This window comes from Pseudopipra pipra, chromosome 5 (genome assembly GCF_036250125.1).
Source record: "Pseudopipra pipra isolate bDixPip1 chromosome 5, bDixPip1.hap1, whole genome shotgun sequence".
Taxonomy (NCBI): Eukaryota; Metazoa; Chordata; class Aves; order Passeriformes; family Pipridae; genus Pseudopipra; species Pseudopipra pipra.
Genome location: NC_087553.1, coordinates 26,506,690 through 26,524,605, shown reverse-complemented (window position 1 = coordinate 26,524,605; position 17,916 = coordinate 26,506,690). Strand labels below are relative to the sequence as shown.

Here is a 17,916-nt window from a genome sequence, read left to right as displayed (position 1 = left end):
TAGCTTAAAAGGTCCTTTTATGCTAAAGGGATGGTTACATCTCTCTACTCATATGTAGAATTATTATTCATGTGTAGAATAATAGAATGCTAAAATTTGTGCTAATGAGTGAGAAAGCAGTAATGAAATTACTGGATACAATTGGATTTTTCTGATTGCTTTTGATAAATTTTTAAGCATACAGGTTCCAGTGTAGCTTTCCCCTTTTCTTGTTGTGAAGTTATTGTCTTAATAACCACATAGGCCAGGCTGTCTCAAGATAAGTAATGTATTGTCCTGGTGACTGTTCTGTCAAAAGATTATATTACTACAGAGGAGAGCACAGATTACAACCAGATTAAAATGTTAAGCGTCATTGTTGAAGTATACCCTATAACAGCAAATTGTTAAGCATTTACCTGTAAAACAATATGCTACTAGTCATCAGGGTTTTTTACTCTTTACAAAGCTAAAAGTACTTTGATACTTGTTACTGCAGTACAGTCACTTGGTTATCACCTGTTCTTCAAGTCCTGGGATATTCGTCTGAAATTTCCTACTTCTGTTCATTTTATCAGTTCCTTTCTAATAAGTTTTGAGGCCTCTCCTTCTGAATGTTCAGTTTGTGTCCCTTTTCCACCTGTGTTCTCTGGATTTGCTTTTGCAAAATGAAGGAGTTTTGTCTTTCAGAGCGGGAAGGTCACAGGAAGTGAATCAGGAGGTGTCATTGATCTTACACTGGATGAAGAGGATGATAACTCTTCTCCAGGTAGGTGGAAGATATTTTGCTAACTGCAGGGGTAATTGAGCTACAAATATTATTTCATCACGTGAATGACAGAAAGTAATAAACTTATGTTTCTGCTTATAGTGTATTTTTTCCTTGGTGTTTCAGTTAAATACAACTGTTGTTAAAAAAATTGATAGGTGTTAAATAAAAGGAATTTTACTCATAGTCTGTAAGATTTTTACCTTTCCCTTAATTTAAGTATTGTTGCTATCTATTCTTAAATCTGTTAGGCTTGGAGAGTAATTTGAGGCATTTGAGTTCTTGATAATATTTTAGCAAGTTCTTCTAGATGTATTTCTTTTTTCTCTTTATTGATTAGTTAAAGACCATTTAATTCTACAATTGGTATTCAGGCATTAGATTACTACAGCTTCTAATCTTTTGTTTAACTAAAACGCTTTGTTGCAAGGGTTTAAAGACCAAATGTAAATCTGTTGTTTGCTTTAGAACTGCATGCCAAGATCAGAGTAAATATAGTTGTGCTCTTATATCCTTTGGCAGTTTGGATGTACTTCATCTTCTAAAAGAATACCTTTCTTTTTTTATAAGTCTTGCGTAAATTTAGGCAGATCTAATTATAGCTAGTGTTGGATAAGTGAAGAGTTATAGTACTTCAGAGAAGAAATAAGAGTCTGTGCTTAGACCATGTATTGTGCTGCCATCTTCATTGAAAAAACCCTATATTTCTGCTATTGGAGATAATATTTTCTTTCTGCGTGGTCCCTAAATGCATGTCCCTGCACTGCATTCTGAAGTCCAGCCACCAAGAGGTTTGATTCCTCTGGACAACCTCAGTAGCTCTTTCTCCAGCTAGTGCATTCAGGTTCTACACAAACATTCTTAATAGCTTAAATTGCTTTATTTGTATTACACAAATGTAGAAAATCATATTGGCATGTGGTAGCATTTCTTTCAGTGAGGAAGAAATCATAGCCACAGAATGGTGTGGGTTGGAAAGGACCTTAAAGATCATCTCATTCCAACCCCCCTGCCATGGGCATGAACACCTTCCACTAGACCAGGTTGTTCAGAGCCCCATCCAGCCTGACCTTGAACACTTCCATGTGATGTTATCACCAAAAGTGGAGTGCATGTGGTATACAAATATTAGGGAAGCATGATGTAATTCAGATAGCTGACCATCTGGTTCTTTTATCAGTAGAGAATATGTGGTGCACACTGAATCGAGTATGAGCCAACAGTGTGTTCTCATTTCAGTTTAAGTAATTACTCCTCCCATATTGACACTGGTGGGACCACAGCTGAAATACAGTGTCCAGTTTTGGCTCCCCCTTCCTTGAGCTCAGAAGAGTTGTGGTAGCACTGGAGAGGGACTCACAGATGGTGTCATGGTGGTGGGGGCCTGAAGTGTATGAGCTGTGAGAAGAGATCAACAGACATGGCGTGTTTGGCAAAGAGCAAAGCAAAAGACAACATAATAGTAACCTACAACCACATGGAGGATCATTACAATGATGATGGAGCACAACTTCTCAGCAGAGCCATGAACTACGAGTTCAGGAGGTTCAAGCTGAGCTTGAGGGGAAAAGAAATCACCATAGTGCAGCACAGAGCGATGGTAGAAGCTCCACTCTCAAAATGTTCTTAGGTTTCAGCAGGGCAAAACCACAAGCCATTTGAATTAGTGTTGGTGACAGTCCAGCTTCAAGAAGGAATTGGACTACATGGCCACCAGAGGTCATTTTCAGCCAGGATTTTGAATTGCTGAGTGGCAGAATAGCTCAGGCAATCAAGTTTTTACCACTGTCATCTCTTCTGAGTGTTAGTTCTCAAAAAGATAAAAAAGATGGTTGGGATTGTGCAAGCCTGTCAGATAAGGTTAAGCTTCCCAGTCCTGCTTTAACATTCTATAAAAGACACTGAGCAGATAGATCTAAATGGATTTATGGTATGGTTTAAAGTAGTGTGTCACAGTATTGTAATGTATTTCAACTAATCTTTTTCTATCAAAAGTAACATTTTCCAGAGAGTTTTTCTCTCCCTGATTGCATTAAGTAGATGTTCACAATTGCCATAAAAAATCAACACTGTGGTTGCATGTAAGATGCTTCTCTGGGTAGGAGTGCTACGGAGTTGTAGCTCAATTACAGTGTAGTAACTTAACTCTTCCTCAGTTTCTTTGTTGGGGCTCGAGCCTATATCTTAAAAATTTCTCCAGTGGGATATTTTGCGATTCTTTCCCCTTAGTTGTCACATTTTAGAAAACTGTCCTTCCATTAGGAGGAAGGTTAGTGGGGTACTTCCAGGCTGGGTTAGCTCCTGTGTGTCTCTTCACTGCAAAGCAGAAGCTAGACTCTTACTGATAGTCTGAAGCCACGCAGATTAGTTCCTGCTTAGAGTTTGTGAGGAGTCAGTATGTTTTACATAAGCTGTAGAAACACAGGAGCCAAAACCCTAGTAAAAGCTTGAGTTTCACAATGCAGTGAGAACAGATCACTAGGATCTTTGAGTAAGTTTCTTGGGAATGTGTTCTGATAATAATCAGGTTAGAGGAAGAGTACACTTCTGACAGCTTTTGCATAACCATATATATCTGTATACCTTTGGCTAAATGTTTTTTTCCACTGTACTTTGTTTACAGCAAATGTGGAGCAAGTTTTATGTTGTTCTAGATTTATTGGTACACAACCTCAAAACAGAAAATACCTAAAGCATTATAGTGTTTTCTGCAGGAATATTAGTTCAGTATTAATTCAGGTAGAAGAGCAACACTTACATAGTGTTCTTGGGAACACTCAGATCCTGATTATTTTCTTTAAAGCATTGTCACCCACGTATAAAGTAAACCCAATTAAATACCTCGTAAAAGGTATTTAAATAGATATTAATATCTACTAATATCTAATAAAACCTGATGTGTGCAAAAATTGTTAATGAAAATGTTGTGTAACCTTCAAGAAACCATGTTAATAATTTCTGTTCAGAACAATTGTCAGCCTTTCATCAGAGTAATCTGGATACTTTTCTGTCTGCAAGTATCTTACAATACTTGTATTTTGGACCTTGCTGTCCTTCTTATAAAATATTGGTATAGCAGATGGCATCAAATTATTTTATAAGAATATTAAAACAATAAAGTGGCTTTGTGATCTAAGAAAGATATGTTCCACTTTATTTTGTAGGAAAAATTATTAAATACATAGTATCGGGGTTTTATTTTATAAGGTGTTTTATCTGATTAGTAAATCTGTCGTTTCCTGGATGTTTTTTATTTTCTTATTCTTGAACACGAGTATGGCATGTTTGCTGTTCCGTAATCCCACTATGCCGGTTATGAATTAGCACAGTGTTTAAAATTCCTTCGTGCTATAACTGCAGTGTTGTAGGCCCAGTTTCTGGCGTGGAAATTAGCCTCTTTTCCATTTTGTGTATTAGATTAGGAGTTTTGCTTACACCTTCAGTAGTAATGATTTCCATATTATGCTCATTTCCATAAATCAGATTTTTCCATCTCCTGTACGTCCATGTTTGTTATGAATATGATGCTGTGTTCATTTAATATTGGAACTGTTTCTTAATTACTTTAAACCTTAGTTCTGTGCTTACTATGCACCAAGTCTTCCTGTTTTCCTTGCTATTTTTTTTATTTACATAGCCTTTGCCATTTGCTTCCATTTATTTAGCAAAGTCTAGATGGTTATCTTTCATCATTTCCTGTGGCTTGTGCAATCCTGACCTAGTTTCCAGCAGCTGGAATGTCAGCAGGGTTCTTGATTTGTCAAGGATAAATGAACTTGCTCTGTGTGAGATTAAAAACAAAAGTAAAACTGAAAAAGCTCTCACATTTGTCCAGACTGACATTTTCCTAGGAAAAAAACCTACATTTTTACAGCAGTAGTGTGTCTGGGATTTTACTTGTTGGATTATAAGCACATCTTCTAAGTCATGACTAAGAATGCACCGATGTCACTTAAATTATTCAGTGGTAGTTGAAATGTGCATCAGTCTGTAAATATTTGAAGTAAACAGATGTGTGCATCTCTGTATGAATCTCTTCAGAATCAAGCAATTTGAACACTGGGACATTTCTCCTCGCAAAAGAAGTTTGAACCAATCACAAGGCCTCTTAGTTGATGAAAGAGCAAGAAACATCTCACCTTCTGTTTTCAAAATGAGCATCCCTTTACTGCTCCTTTTATAGACTTTGAAAAAAGAAAGAAAATTTTATTTTGATCACATGGCTTCAGTGAAGTAACTTGGCTCTGGAGTCTACAGAAAGGTCTACAATTCATACTGTTTTATTTTTGAGGTCTTGAATTTGGGGATATGGTTTAGGGGTGATTATGGCAGTGTTGGGTTGACAGTTAGACTAGATGGTCTTGAAGGTCTCTTCCAACCTTGATGATTTTGTGATTCTGTAATTGCATTTCATAGAATCCTATAGCAGTTTCTGAAGGGTACTGCTACTTCAAGCTGTTGGTAGCTAGTGTTAAAGGCAGCTCGCTGAGACCATCAAAATTGTCTCAAACCGCTAAAATCCACAAAATTTTGAGCTATGCTGCCATTAACCCTGTTCTTAATGTTTGAAATCTAGTTGGTACACTTAATTGCAAGTTTCAAAAAGGTGTTCTTCACTATATTGTTTTCTCAAGAGTAAAATGAGTATTAACGTATTTTTATATTACATGCTCTTTTACTAAACTAGTGGCTGCTGCATGTACAATTAGGGCAAATCTTTTTTGAATGAGTGCCCTTAAAACCTACTCATTTATCTTGTGCTTTTTAGCTCTTGATGGTGTCTTCTCTGCCCACTGTTAAACTCTAATCTAGTTGAACTATCCAGGCAAAAGCTTCTCAGTTCTTCTTTATTCAACTTACGCAGAGGCTTGATTAGATATGAACTTGCACCCTAATGAATATTTTATGTTGTCACAAATAAACTAAAGGAGGAAAAAATGTTGCTGTAGTAAACTACAGATACAGACACTATTTGTCACTTCTCACAGGTCAGTAAGTCACATTGAGGGCAATGTCAATGTGAGAAAACAAATTTTCTTTATAAAGTGTTCTACAAATAATAAAGTGATTCCCCTTTTCAAGCAAATAGCATGAAAATTCAAAACAGCAACAAACAGGACTGACTAACAGATTGAATGAACGAAAGAGTCAGCAAATAACAAAAAGATATAAGCATCAAAAGTAGACAAGGCCTTTTAAAGGGTTTAGGATATCTTTTTTTTTAACAGAAACTTTTAAAGACTTTGGCATAGTGTTCCATTACATTCAGGTTTCCAAATTGCACTGAAATATGCAGACTTCATGATGATAGGATAGAACATTATGGAGTGAGGTGGGGGGAGATTATGATGATGAAAGTGAGGGGAGTTGAATGAATTTTCTGCAGATTTGTTTGCAGAATGAAAAGGTCAAAGAAATGTCATGCTCAGAAATACACTCACTAATCTGTAAATGGGGACAGGGGAAAGAGATTTTAAAACTCTGTGACGTTTAAAATTCTGATTCAGAAATTAAAATTTCTATTTGCTATTGTCTATAACTTTATTTTATTTTAAAGCAGATGGCAAGAAGCAGAAGCAGAACCAGACACCAGTTACAGGACTGAGCGTACCCACGCAGCCCTTGGCTCGGCCCTTGCAGCCCAGTTTGCCGCCTTTGCAGCCAAACCCTGTGCAGCAGACAGGTGTGCCGACCAGTGGGCCCTCCCAGACCGCTATACATGTATTACCTACAGGTAACTCCATCTTACTTCATCACAGTGTGAATACAGGGGCTGATTTTTTCTTAGACTTGACTCTTGTGTGTTCTACATTGTGCTAATCTTTTCAAGTGAATATTCAGAATGTCTCGGTCACTTCTTAATCTTTCATTCTGGTCAGTTTCCCATAACTTTTTTTTTTCCCAAAAGAAAATTTTGAAGTAAAAGGGAAAAATAGTATTATTGGTTTGGAAAGAATTCAGGATCAAATTAATTCCATGGGGAGGAAGAAATCCTACTAAGGGTGGTCACGGAATTTATTAAATATCCTGTTGTTTGTAAAAGTGAAGTAGAAAAAACCTGTAATAGCTGCCTTATACAAGTAATGGGGAAAAAATACTATCAACATCACTCCTACGTCTGTCCCTGTGCACTTGGCAGTTAATCCTTTTGGCAGAGTGAGTGGCAAGGCTGACATTGAAGTTCAATCCCTAGGTGAATATTATCTTGTCTGTAGTGTGATTAAGTTTTTCCCCTTTCTTTCTAACATAAAGAAACATAGATTCTCTTTTTTTTTTCCCCTTATTTTACTCTATTTTGCTGTATATGATTGTTGAAGATTAGTTGGTGCTGAAATTGTCTTATGACTGATCTGTTCTGCAGGCTCTTTGGTGGTGGGTTTTAGATTCTCCACCACTGTCCTTACATTCAGGACCTTTGGGAGCAGGGGAGGTATAATATTTATCTTTTCTGTTAGAAATATATTTGTATATATATTGACATTAACATTTCAGGTGAAAATACTGTATGTTTAGACTGTTTTCACTTTTCTTGCATTATCAAAATCAAATAGAATTTCACAGAGCCAGTTTTTATTTTACATGGCTCAGATGAGTCAGTTTTCCAAAGGAGATGTGTACTCTGGAATAGGCATATAGCTTCATGTCATGGAATTCGATTCCAGGGTCTGTCTGTCTTTTTTCAGCTCCGACAACAGTGAATGTAACTCATCGGCCAGCGACTCAAACTGCTCCAAAGCTTCCTATACCAAGAACCCCTGCTAACCATCAGGTGGTCTATACCACTATTCCTGCACCACCAGCTCAGAATCCTGTAAGAGGAGCTGTCATGACAAATCCAGGTTTAAGGCCAGTCAACCCGCAGGCTGGAGGTAGGGGATGATTCCTTCCATGCACTTCTTACCGTGATACTACCTCATGGATGTGGGATTTAGTTTTTTGGTTTGGGTTTACTGTTTGGTCTCTTTACAATACTAGTCCAAGTTACAGAGGTTAAGGGTTTTTTTCCAGCTTACAGACTTGAGAAAAATCTTAGGCTACTAAGAAATTCCACCTGCAGCTATGTAAATAAAGAAAAACTGTATTTAAGTCATCTCAGGCACTAGCTCTGCCAATTAAAGCATCTCTGGATGACATACAGAGTACTTTACAAGGTAGCAGAAGGTAATGTGATTGGCACCATGTTCCATGGAAAGATGGAGACCAGTCTTTTATTATGGTATAAGATTAAAACATATTTATATGTAGTAAATCATGTTCGATTTCCTGTATAAAAGTCACATTTCTCTCAGACATCTTAATGTAATTCCTTACAAATCTCTATGTCCTGTGCCCAGCTGTCTCAGTTTAATGAGACTGAAGTGTTTGCTACGAAGGATGAGTTATGAGGAAGACCAAACTCCTCCCTCTAAGCAATTGTAAATCCAAAATTAAGAGGCTCCAGTTGAGGAAATATGGAGAAAGAAAAGATAACAGCCCTCTATTAAAGGATATATGTGTATAGGCAGCACAACAAAAGAACAAAAAAAACTCAAACAACAATCCTGCACCCAGAGTTCCCACCAAAAACAGTTCAGTACTTTTTGCCTTTTGGCACAATTCTAACCACGGTCAGCAGGGGACGATGTTGGATCACTGGAGGGGCAGAGCCTGCGGTGCTCTGTGTTGGTCGGCAGGGGGCGGGTTATATGAAGGGTTAATATTTGGATACTGGGTAGAGAGTTTTCACATATTATTAACAAAAAAAGCAAAAAAAGCAATGTTTCTTGATTCCTTTTAGGTATCATGAGTTTCCAGTGTTTGGTTCATTCTACCTTCTTCACTGTCTTTGTTATGCAGCTTTCAGAAATGGTGCTACTGATGTATATTGGTTTATATTATCATTGCAACAGTCTTTAGTATGAGTAGATGCTTCCAGAGTAAGATCTCTCCACCTTGTCTTTGAAAGACTGACTGTGAGAACCCATCCACAGTGTTTTGCAAATTGCAGTTTTGTCCTTCTGCCTCAACTGAGTACTATGCCTAGAAATAATGCTACATTTGTACTTTATATCTTATTAAGGCATTTCTGACCATCTTCAGATTATTGTAGTTTCCTGAGACAGAACCACAGTCATACTAAACCAGTATACCTGATAGGATTCTCATAGATGAGAAACAGCCAGCTCAGGTGACTGTCTATCCTACAGGAGTTTGCACAGCTTCATCAGCTTCTTAGATAGATGTGCCAGTATGAAAAAGATGTGAAGCATCTACCTAGTGTTAAATGCTATTATTATAAAGTGCTAAGATTTAGCACTCTGAACTCCCTGCCTCAGAGTTGCAGATCATAGACTTCTGACACTCATCCCCTGTGATTGTAGCTTGGTGAGTGTTTATATAGAGAAGAAAATGCCATTCAATAGCTGTGGTTTCCTGGTATGTGTTGCTCTCTGAGCTTATCTTCTGGAATATTAGAATGCTTCCATCTCACAGAGGTGTGGAACTCTAGGGGGTGGTAGAGATTGCCCTGAAACTTGTATTTCTAGATGGAAATGGAGGGACGCTCTAGGCAACCCATAACAATGAGCAAAAGCTTTGACTTCACAGAACATACATGTTCCAACAGTGAATAGATAAAGTGTTACTTAAGAGAATTAAATGTAGTATAAAATGAATGAAAACTTGGTAGCTTGCAAGAGTTTTGGATATTATATACAAGGCTATAAAACTGCCTAGTTTATTTCTGCCAGTCAGGTCAATTTGCTGTGGGAATGAATGAAATGGTGATGCCTGTGAGTAATATCCATCATGGTGTCTGTTCTGTGAGGGAGGACAAGCAGCTTGGACTGTGACTTACCTTTTTTGTTTTCAGTGCCACCCATAGCACAGCTTTCTGAGTGGATATCATTCTGCTGCAGCAGCATTTATCTTTTCTTTTCTGAATCTCAAAGTGATGTTTTTCTTTCCCATACTTAAGCTCCCTGTATCTCCCCCCCTTCCCCTCCCCACCCATTTCTTTCATGCTACAAATTATTAAAGCAACATCTGCCACCTCTGCAAACATAAATACTTGCTCTCTTCTCACTTTTACAGCTTCAGGGGATGGGAGGTGATACTGTTGTTAGGCAGTGCTTCGTCAGTCTGCTGGAAGCTTGAGGAGAGTGTCTGTCTGAAATTTGGTTTCATCCAGCTGAACCACGGAGTTGGTCTTCCAATGTTCTGTTTAGCTGATTGTAATTATTGAATACTCAAAAGTATTCATTGTGCTTCTTACAGGTATGGCAGTGCGAATGCCTCAGACAACCTATGTCGTGAACAACGGGCTGACTCTCGGGTCTGGAGCACCTCAGCTGACAGTGCATCATCGACCGCCGCAAGCGCACGCTGTGAGTGGTGCTTTTGAAATTACTGGATGCAATTTACAGCCCTGTCTCTGCATTAGTACCTCTCAGATTGCTTCTTAGCATGAACTGCAGAATAGTGATCTGCCTTCTAGACACTTTTTAGCCAGTTCACGTGCACAGCACCACCCAATCACCTACAGCAACTTCTGCCCAGAGTAGTAAAAGCTGTGCAACCTGTTAGTTTACCCTGGCCTTCTCCAAATCACCAGCAGTGCATATTGAAAAATAGTACATGAATTGTCTGCACGGACTTGTGGAGTCAAGGGTACAAAAGAACTGCTACTAAAAAACATTTAGTCATGTTTTGGCTATGAATTGGCTCACGAGCTTTTCAGTACAGCTGTTTGCAAAACTGAGGAAACAGAACAACATGCAAACGAGATCCCCAAGGTTGCCAATTCCCATATTTCAGAGGGGTTTTTTAATCACTGTTGAGCGTGATTACTTCTGCATTGACTCAAACCCCTTTTTGTAAGTATTTGAGAATTTTCTCTGACTCATTTCATTTCAAATCTGTTGCCTGCACACTCATTGTTGGGCAGTTGCATTACTTATGGTGTCCTGAAATGGTAAATATATTATCAAGAAGGTGGCTTACCATTCTTTCAGTCTAAACACCATTCAACTTCATGCATTCTCCAGTGACAAATAATGAGACTAAATCCAGCCAATATCACAGAGAACACTTAAGATGCCAAAATCTACCCCAGATTCCAATCTGAAAGATCCTGCGCTTGAAAAAATAACAAAATTTCATACTTATTGTAACCATGTTCCTAAATGCATCTTAACTAACATAAACAAGAGACCTAGGGCTGGTTTTGCAGTATAAAAAAGAAATATCATTGGAAAAAATATTTTTGCCCTTATTTCAAAATTTTCTGGAAACTGAGGCTGAGCTTTTGTGGTGAATTTAAGGGATAAAATCCATGTAGCACCATTAGCCTTTCTTCTGTTTGTGACTGAAAACCTGTCTGTTGAAAAGATGATGAGATGTCAGCTTAATGCATTGCCTGGGGTGTTTTGGGTAATGTGGGAACAGCAGCTCAAACGTAGATTGGCTCAAAGTCATTGTGAACCTGCCTGCTCAGCTGTGGTAAAGAGCACAGTGTTCACTCCATCCCCTCTTGACTGGGAAGCAAAGAGGATATAGGGAAATAACTGCAGCAATGATCAGTTGTAGAGCTAGGGATTTATATGTAAATAACCTAAGAATTTATGGCATCCTTGGTCCCACCCCTTCTCAACATTTGCTGCTGCTCCCTTGCCTCTGCACACAGGACTGATAGTTGTGACGGCTGGATGATTGCAGGCTCATTTGCTTCCAGTTACCTGGGGAATGATGAATTAAGGCTCATTCCAACTGCTGTAAACTCTGACCTTTCCCTTGTTGCCCTTATGCTGCTTAGGAGCCACCACGCCCTGTACATCCTGCCCCACTTCCAGAGGCACCACAGCCACCACGTCTGCCCCCTGAAGCTGCCAACACTTCTCCGCCTCAAAAGCCACAGCTGAAGCTGGCACGGGTACAGAGCCAGAATGGAATTGTGCTGTCATGGAGTGTCATGGAGGTGGACCGGAGCTGTGCCAATGTGGACAGTTACCATCTCTACGCCTACCACGAGGACCCAAGTGCCACTATGCCCTCCCAGTGGAAGAAGATCGGGGAAGTGAAGGCCCTCCCTCTCCCTATGGCATGCACTCTTACACAGTTCGTGTCTGGCAGCAAATACTACTTTGCAGTCCGGGCTAAGGACATCTATGGACGCTTTGGACCATTCTGTGACCCCCAGTCCACAGATGTGATCTCTTCTCAGAGCAGTTAAACGGAGATCTTTGGAGCCTTTAAACCTGCCCTGGTACCAAGAATTACCCCGGTTTTGGGGGGAGTTGATCCCATGCATGTAATTCACTTTTAAATCCACTCTCTGCAGAATTATTTTAGACAGTTGTGTGATACACTACATGCAATCAGAACCAAAAGAAAAATAAAGTGTCACCTGCAGCAAGAGATCCTGTTTTTTCTGAATAGTTCATGTCATGGGCCATTTGAAACTTTAATTTTCGCTTCCATGACAGCTGTTCCATATAGATACCTACGTACCCTTTATCCAAGGGCATCCTGAATGCCTGGGATTCTGCTTCTGAGTGGGAACAAAATAGTAAATTACAGTTTGTCTGAAGCAAAACACACACATTTGTACTGGAAGATTGAGTGGTCTGGTCTTACTTTACAAACTGGAATGAACTCTCTGAGAGGAGGGAATGGAACTTCTAGTCTGGCCAGGAACCCATATGTATGTAAATTTGGAGGTGGTGGGGGGAAAAAAAAAATCACCCCACAACCTCCTACCTCTTATAAATAAGAACGCTCCTCTACTTTCACCATCCTCCCCCACTTGCCCTGGGAGCATTCCCAGGTCATATCTGACAGTGAATTGTAGAGCTGCATTCACACCTCTCTAGTTCAGACAGTTTCTCTGCCCCTCCCCTCATACATCCAGCCCTATTTTTTAGATTTATTTTGTGCCTTAAAGAATAATTTCAAAAATAAAATGTAGCCAGATACTTTGTGGTGTTCTTTTATTTGCTTGGAGTTATTTTTCCCTTTATCCTTCTAGTCTTTCACTAGTGCTCTTCATTTTCCAGGCCTGCAGTAATTATTATTTCTGTTAAGACCAGGAAGTGTAACATCTGCTGATGCTGAACTCGTTTTTATCTGCATTCTATCTGAGTATCACTCAACCCTTTCCTCACTGTAATTCTTGAGCAGTTGTTTTTGTCCTGTCAAGAATATTACAGTATACAGACAGTATTTTCCACCCGAGCCTTTCCCTGTTCTTTTGGGAAAGCTGTATGCTGCAATTCAGCCAAAGAAGAAACCTCTGTGGTGTGGCACTATGAAAGCTTCTGCCTGTTGGCACTCAGTTTGGATGTTCAGTGAGTACGGAAAGAGAAGTTGGCTTCCCAGTTGTCTTCTCTCTCTCAGCACCTGCCTGCCTCTGCAGAAAGCCAACACAGCCAAAGGAGTTTAGAAACTATTTTAGACGCTGGCCTAAACCTTGTGAGTAATTGCAAATGTTAGTAGATGCTTTCATGATGCTTCTGAGCTGAGGAAAGAAAATTGGTGCATCTGCTCCGCTGTCGTTGACATGTTAAACTTGCTGTTTGCAGAGCCAAGTTGTAACTCACATGGACAAGAAAGTGTATGTAAGGTTTTGATTTTGGCAATTTTCAGTTGCATTCCTGCCCAACAAAACCAAACAGTGGGTTTAGAGGGGAAAGATTCTTTTTTTTAATCCATCGTATAGCAAAGGTGCAGAATATAATCTTTTTTCATTTCGATGCCCTTTTTCTTACAACCAACATTTTGAAGTGTAAAGCAACGTTGAAAACGTGTCAGAAAAATTAAATCCCAAAACAGGACTGGTGAAATATACTATGAGATTATGGGTTCTTTAGTTATGTTCCTTTTGAGAACTTTTAACACTGAAAGAAATGTCATTGTATACTTTTGTCTGTTTTACTGCACTCCATGTAGCTGGGATTGTCACTTCTGTCAAGTAAGCAACAGCTATTCTCGGTATGGAAACTTGCATTTAAAGTATAGCGGTTCTGTTGATTTGGGCAACCAAAAAATTTTGGCTAAATCCAAGTATCATCAGAGAAGGTTCACACCAACTCTCATGTAAGGACGATTTTCTCTGAACTACAGCGCTCCCTGTATTTCTGGTGCCAATAATCAAAAATGCCTTGAATTTTTCTATGTTTAATTAATTTTTTGTCTGCCTATTTCAAGGAATAATTACTTAATAATGCATTTAGTCTATTTAGTCTAAAGTGGGGTTCTTATAAAGCCAGTTCTGTAGTAGAGGTTAGAGCAGTTCATTCCAGTTGATGGCTGTCAAGTCCTGCTTGGACAATTTTTTTTTAATGTGTCTTTGAGGTTGTACCAAAGAGCCCTTGGCCATATCAGTACAATGAAGTTTTACAGTTTTAAAATTAGACTACAGCCTGGAATTTATGCACTTATTTGTGATTCCAGCCCAAACAATAAATGAGCTTTTCTATAGTTTGTGCTTGCATTTAGATCTTGTTTTTAGGTTTGTCTTGTTTGGGAAAGGCAGGGGGTGCGGGCCCTGCGTTAGAATTCTTTCTTTCCTTCAGTGAGGTATTATTAGGGATGGTCTGGCATTCTATTTGGAGGTTTTGCAGGTTGCATCCTTAGAGAAAGAAGACTCACCTTTATTTACTCCAGATGTAGTTCTTCACTGAATTGATTGTGAAAACTGGCTTCTGGCTTAACAGACCCCTTATGCTACCGAACACGGGTATTGCTTAGTTCCTTACCTCATGGCACTTACCCCATGTGGTGGAGTGGCTGGTTATTTTATTATCCTTTACCTCCTAGAAAGAATGAAGCTACTGAGAAACTAAATTTCTGCTAGCAACAAACAATCAGAAGTAATTTGTTTCATTTATTAGAATTTATTTGGAAGTATTACCAGAATATTCAGGAACACTCATTACAGGTCTGTTACTACTGTGTCTCTAGACTGGTCTCTTCATTAGCGTCAATTGCTTGAGCCTTCCAGTAATCCACTTTTAAATATGCTAAAAAGCTGTATATGGCTTTTAAGTGGAAGAGTTGGTTTTAGTTTCTTCTCTGCACTTGATGCAAGGTTTTCCATCTGACTTTCAGTAGCCTGGTATAAAGTTGTTCCTGATTGTGTGTTTTGCTGCTGCCTCTGGGTACACAACATTTCCGCAGTACTGCCCTGGATTTAGTTTCCCATGTTTTAGCAAACACGGCACTGACTCTGCAGCTGTGTTTTCCACCATTATTTACTTTCTGGTGTGTTTTAGGTTTTGGTTGTGTGTCACAACAGCCTCTCAATGTCCAGGCTGAATGTAATTTGAGTTAGTCCATCTACTTGTAGAGGAGCCCTGCTGTGCAGTGCTGATGGCAAAATGCCATTCCTGTCCACTGCATTTCTCCTAGTTGCAGCTTCACTGGCCTCTTTTATTTTGCTCTATGTCTAAAAAAGCTTTATTGCATACAAATAACTAAAGCCGTGGAGGGGGCAGACTGCAAGTGTAGCATCCTGTACTGCCTGCAGTGGCAGCTTCAGAAAGCACAAGGGTGCAGAGGCAGGTTCCCCTCAGCCTGTCATTATTTCTGCCTGTAATTATTTCCATGCTCTGAGCAGCTTCCCTAGGAGTAGCAGTTGGGCTTAGACTTTGCTCCTTTGAATTATTTGTACTACCTTTGGCCATGTTAGATCACTGAGCACAAGCACTGAGACACTCACCCATTCCCAAGGTTTTTAGCACTAGGCTGGAAACACCCATGGTGTTTTCCCTGTAAAATTAAGGGGTCTTACCCTGCTTCCTTTGAAAACGAAGGCAAAACCCCTTGTGCCTTCACTGGGAGCATGATTGGACCAAGGAGTAGAATCTGAACACCATTTTGTACTGTAACAAAAACAGTCACTTCAGCCCACCCTTCATGCTGTTTGTCTTAAATGTCCAATAAATTAAAATCTGTATTGTATGTAGGAATGAGTCATGTTTGTTGCTGCTCCCTAAACAGCCATTCCCCAGGATGAGTATTGCATACACTGTAAAAAATCAAGCTGTGATTCTGCCTTCTTATAAACTCTTTTGAGTATTTTCCTTTAGTCAAAAATATCTATGCAGATATTTTAAATAGAAGCTTGATATATTAAATATATATTTTTTTAGTTTTGCTGATTTGGGTTGGGCTGGGCGTTGTATGAAAACACTGGAGGGAGAGGAGTTCAAATGACACTGAGCCAGCCCTGCTACCCAAGTCTGTATTCCCTTAAAAACATCTTCTGAGGGGAGAAGGAAAATAATAAGGATAGCTAGGAGAAAGCAAATGAATGATTTTTCCTTTTCATTCCTTTTAAGTTAAAAATGCGTCTTTATTTCTTATCATCATTATGCAGGCTGAGTATTCTTTTCTTCTCTTTTATATACATATACACATGCATATATATATACATATATATATATTTGAAGTGCTGTCTTAATGAATTGTAGTTGTAAATAAGATAACTGGGTAGTAGCTGTTTGGGGAGTCCTCTTCAGCTTTAGTAATTTATTGACTATTGGGAGTCAAACATGCAAAATCCTTTTTTGGGAAACTCCACATCTGATTTCTTGTTCTGTTTTGCAGCTGGACTTGTAAATACAAAAAAACTAATTTAATGTCCAATTTAAACTGGGCAGTTGCCAGCTCTCCCCATATTGTAGATTAGTGTGTGTCTGTATTAATTGTAGTGGAGTTTTGTCTGACAAGCCTGAAATTTATACTTTGAAATAAACTTTTGGGTTTTTAACATTTTGAGTCATCTGTGCTTAGTTCCTGACACCTCAGGAGACAACTCTCTCAAAAAAGAGCCCAAAGCCTGCTCTTCCTCTTCACCTCTTAAGAGGTGGCTCCTCTTAAGCCACTTTGCTTAAGTAACACTGAGCCACAATAGTTTGGCTCTTCGTCATTCCCAGGGAAGCAACTGCATGGTGCTGCCCTCACAGAAGCAAGAAACAAAAGCGTGCTGTAACTTCTGGAAAGCCACATTGCATGCACTTCTGCAAAGCTTGGACAGACAAAATCAAGTAACCTGCTCCCCAGAGTTGCCCCAGAGGGATACAGGAATGGAAACCCAATTGCTGGTGCTACTCCAAAAACAATTTTCCTCCAGGGTGCAGGGTTTGATCTCCGAAAAAATAGTCACTCTTAGCAAGGGGCTTTGATCAAAGTACTGGATATGACTTTGGTTTTTCACAGTACCTTGAGCCTGCAGCAGTGGTCCCAGCACACTCAACTGGCCTTGGTTCTCAAGCCAGGGGGCAGCTGTTGTGCACAGCACTAATTGCATTGGTCAAGAGTAATGAAATAAGGGGTAAATGAAAAGGGTGTTTCAGTGCAGGGATCAAGTCTCTGCTCCCCACCCTACTCTGCTTCAAGGGCAGAAGCCAGGAATGGCACTGTGACATATGTTGTTCAACTCAGTTGGGACCAATAAGATGCTGGACTAGATGGCAGTCTGGGAAAAGCTGCTTCTTGGACCCAACTCTGTTGCCAAATTGTAGAGAACTCAAAGTACTTGGAGTTACAGACATACCTACCCCAAGTTAGTGCTGACCCTGTACTTCGAGGGCATGTAGTTAATTTGTGATGGTAATAATTAGTTTCCTTGCACTTACTAAAATTTGCTTCAAGTCACTGAGCAGAAGATAATGGACTCCTGTGAAGTGATGCCTCAGCACAAACCCACTTCAAAGTCCTGAGTTTCTCAAACTGGCTATTTAGACTAAGAGTATACCTACTGCACATAGTTTAGAACATGAGTTTTATCATCAAATACAGTGTAACCACTCTGCTCAAGCACTGCTGTAATTGCAGTTTGTGCCGGAGTAAAGCGAAGTGAGTAAGTGAACATGCAGAGCAACTCACTGTTTTGCTGCAGGGTGGCTTTGGCACAATACAACCACGAGAGGTGAGTTTGCTACTCGACTTCAGAAAAGGGGAATGGCAAAGGAAGTGAAAGCCTGCATTACATTTGGCAATTTTGGTGGTCCTGCTGGGAGGAGTCACTTCCTCTGTAGGCATTGCCTAGTGACTGAACAGCAGGTTTGTTTTCTTTATTGCAAGAGAGATTTATCACAACGACCTCCTAATTCCATCTCCCTACCAAGTAAGTGTCTCTCCAGCCAAGCCTGAAAACCTGAAGTTTAGGAGACAGAAGCTACAGGACT

The 17,916-nt window shown here is 39.5% G+C and overlaps 1 protein-coding gene across 12 annotated transcripts in view; it reads left to right on the top strand.

The window, feature by feature from the left end:
- Positions 1-16,496, top strand: part of ATF7IP (activating transcription factor 7 interacting protein) — an 88,544-nt gene extending 72,048 nt beyond the window's left edge. For 10 of the 12 annotated variants that reach the window (XM_064655221.1, XM_064655228.1, XM_064655216.1 and 7 more), the window contains 5 exons: positions 670-748; positions 6,306-6,482; positions 7,432-7,617; positions 10,004-10,113; positions 11,541-16,496. In XM_064655221.1, coding sequence (XP_064511291.1) covers positions 670-748; positions 6,306-6,482; positions 7,432-7,617; positions 10,004-10,113; positions 11,541-11,957 — 969 coding nt within the window. In that variant the 3' untranslated portion in view covers positions 11,958-16,496. The remainder of the gene's footprint in view (positions 1-669; positions 749-6,305; positions 6,483-7,431; positions 7,618-10,003; positions 10,114-11,540) is intronic. The other 2 variants (XM_064655218.1, XM_064655227.1) reach the window with 1 other exon arrangement.
- The last annotated feature ends 1,420 nt before the right edge of the window (positions 16,497-17,916 follow it).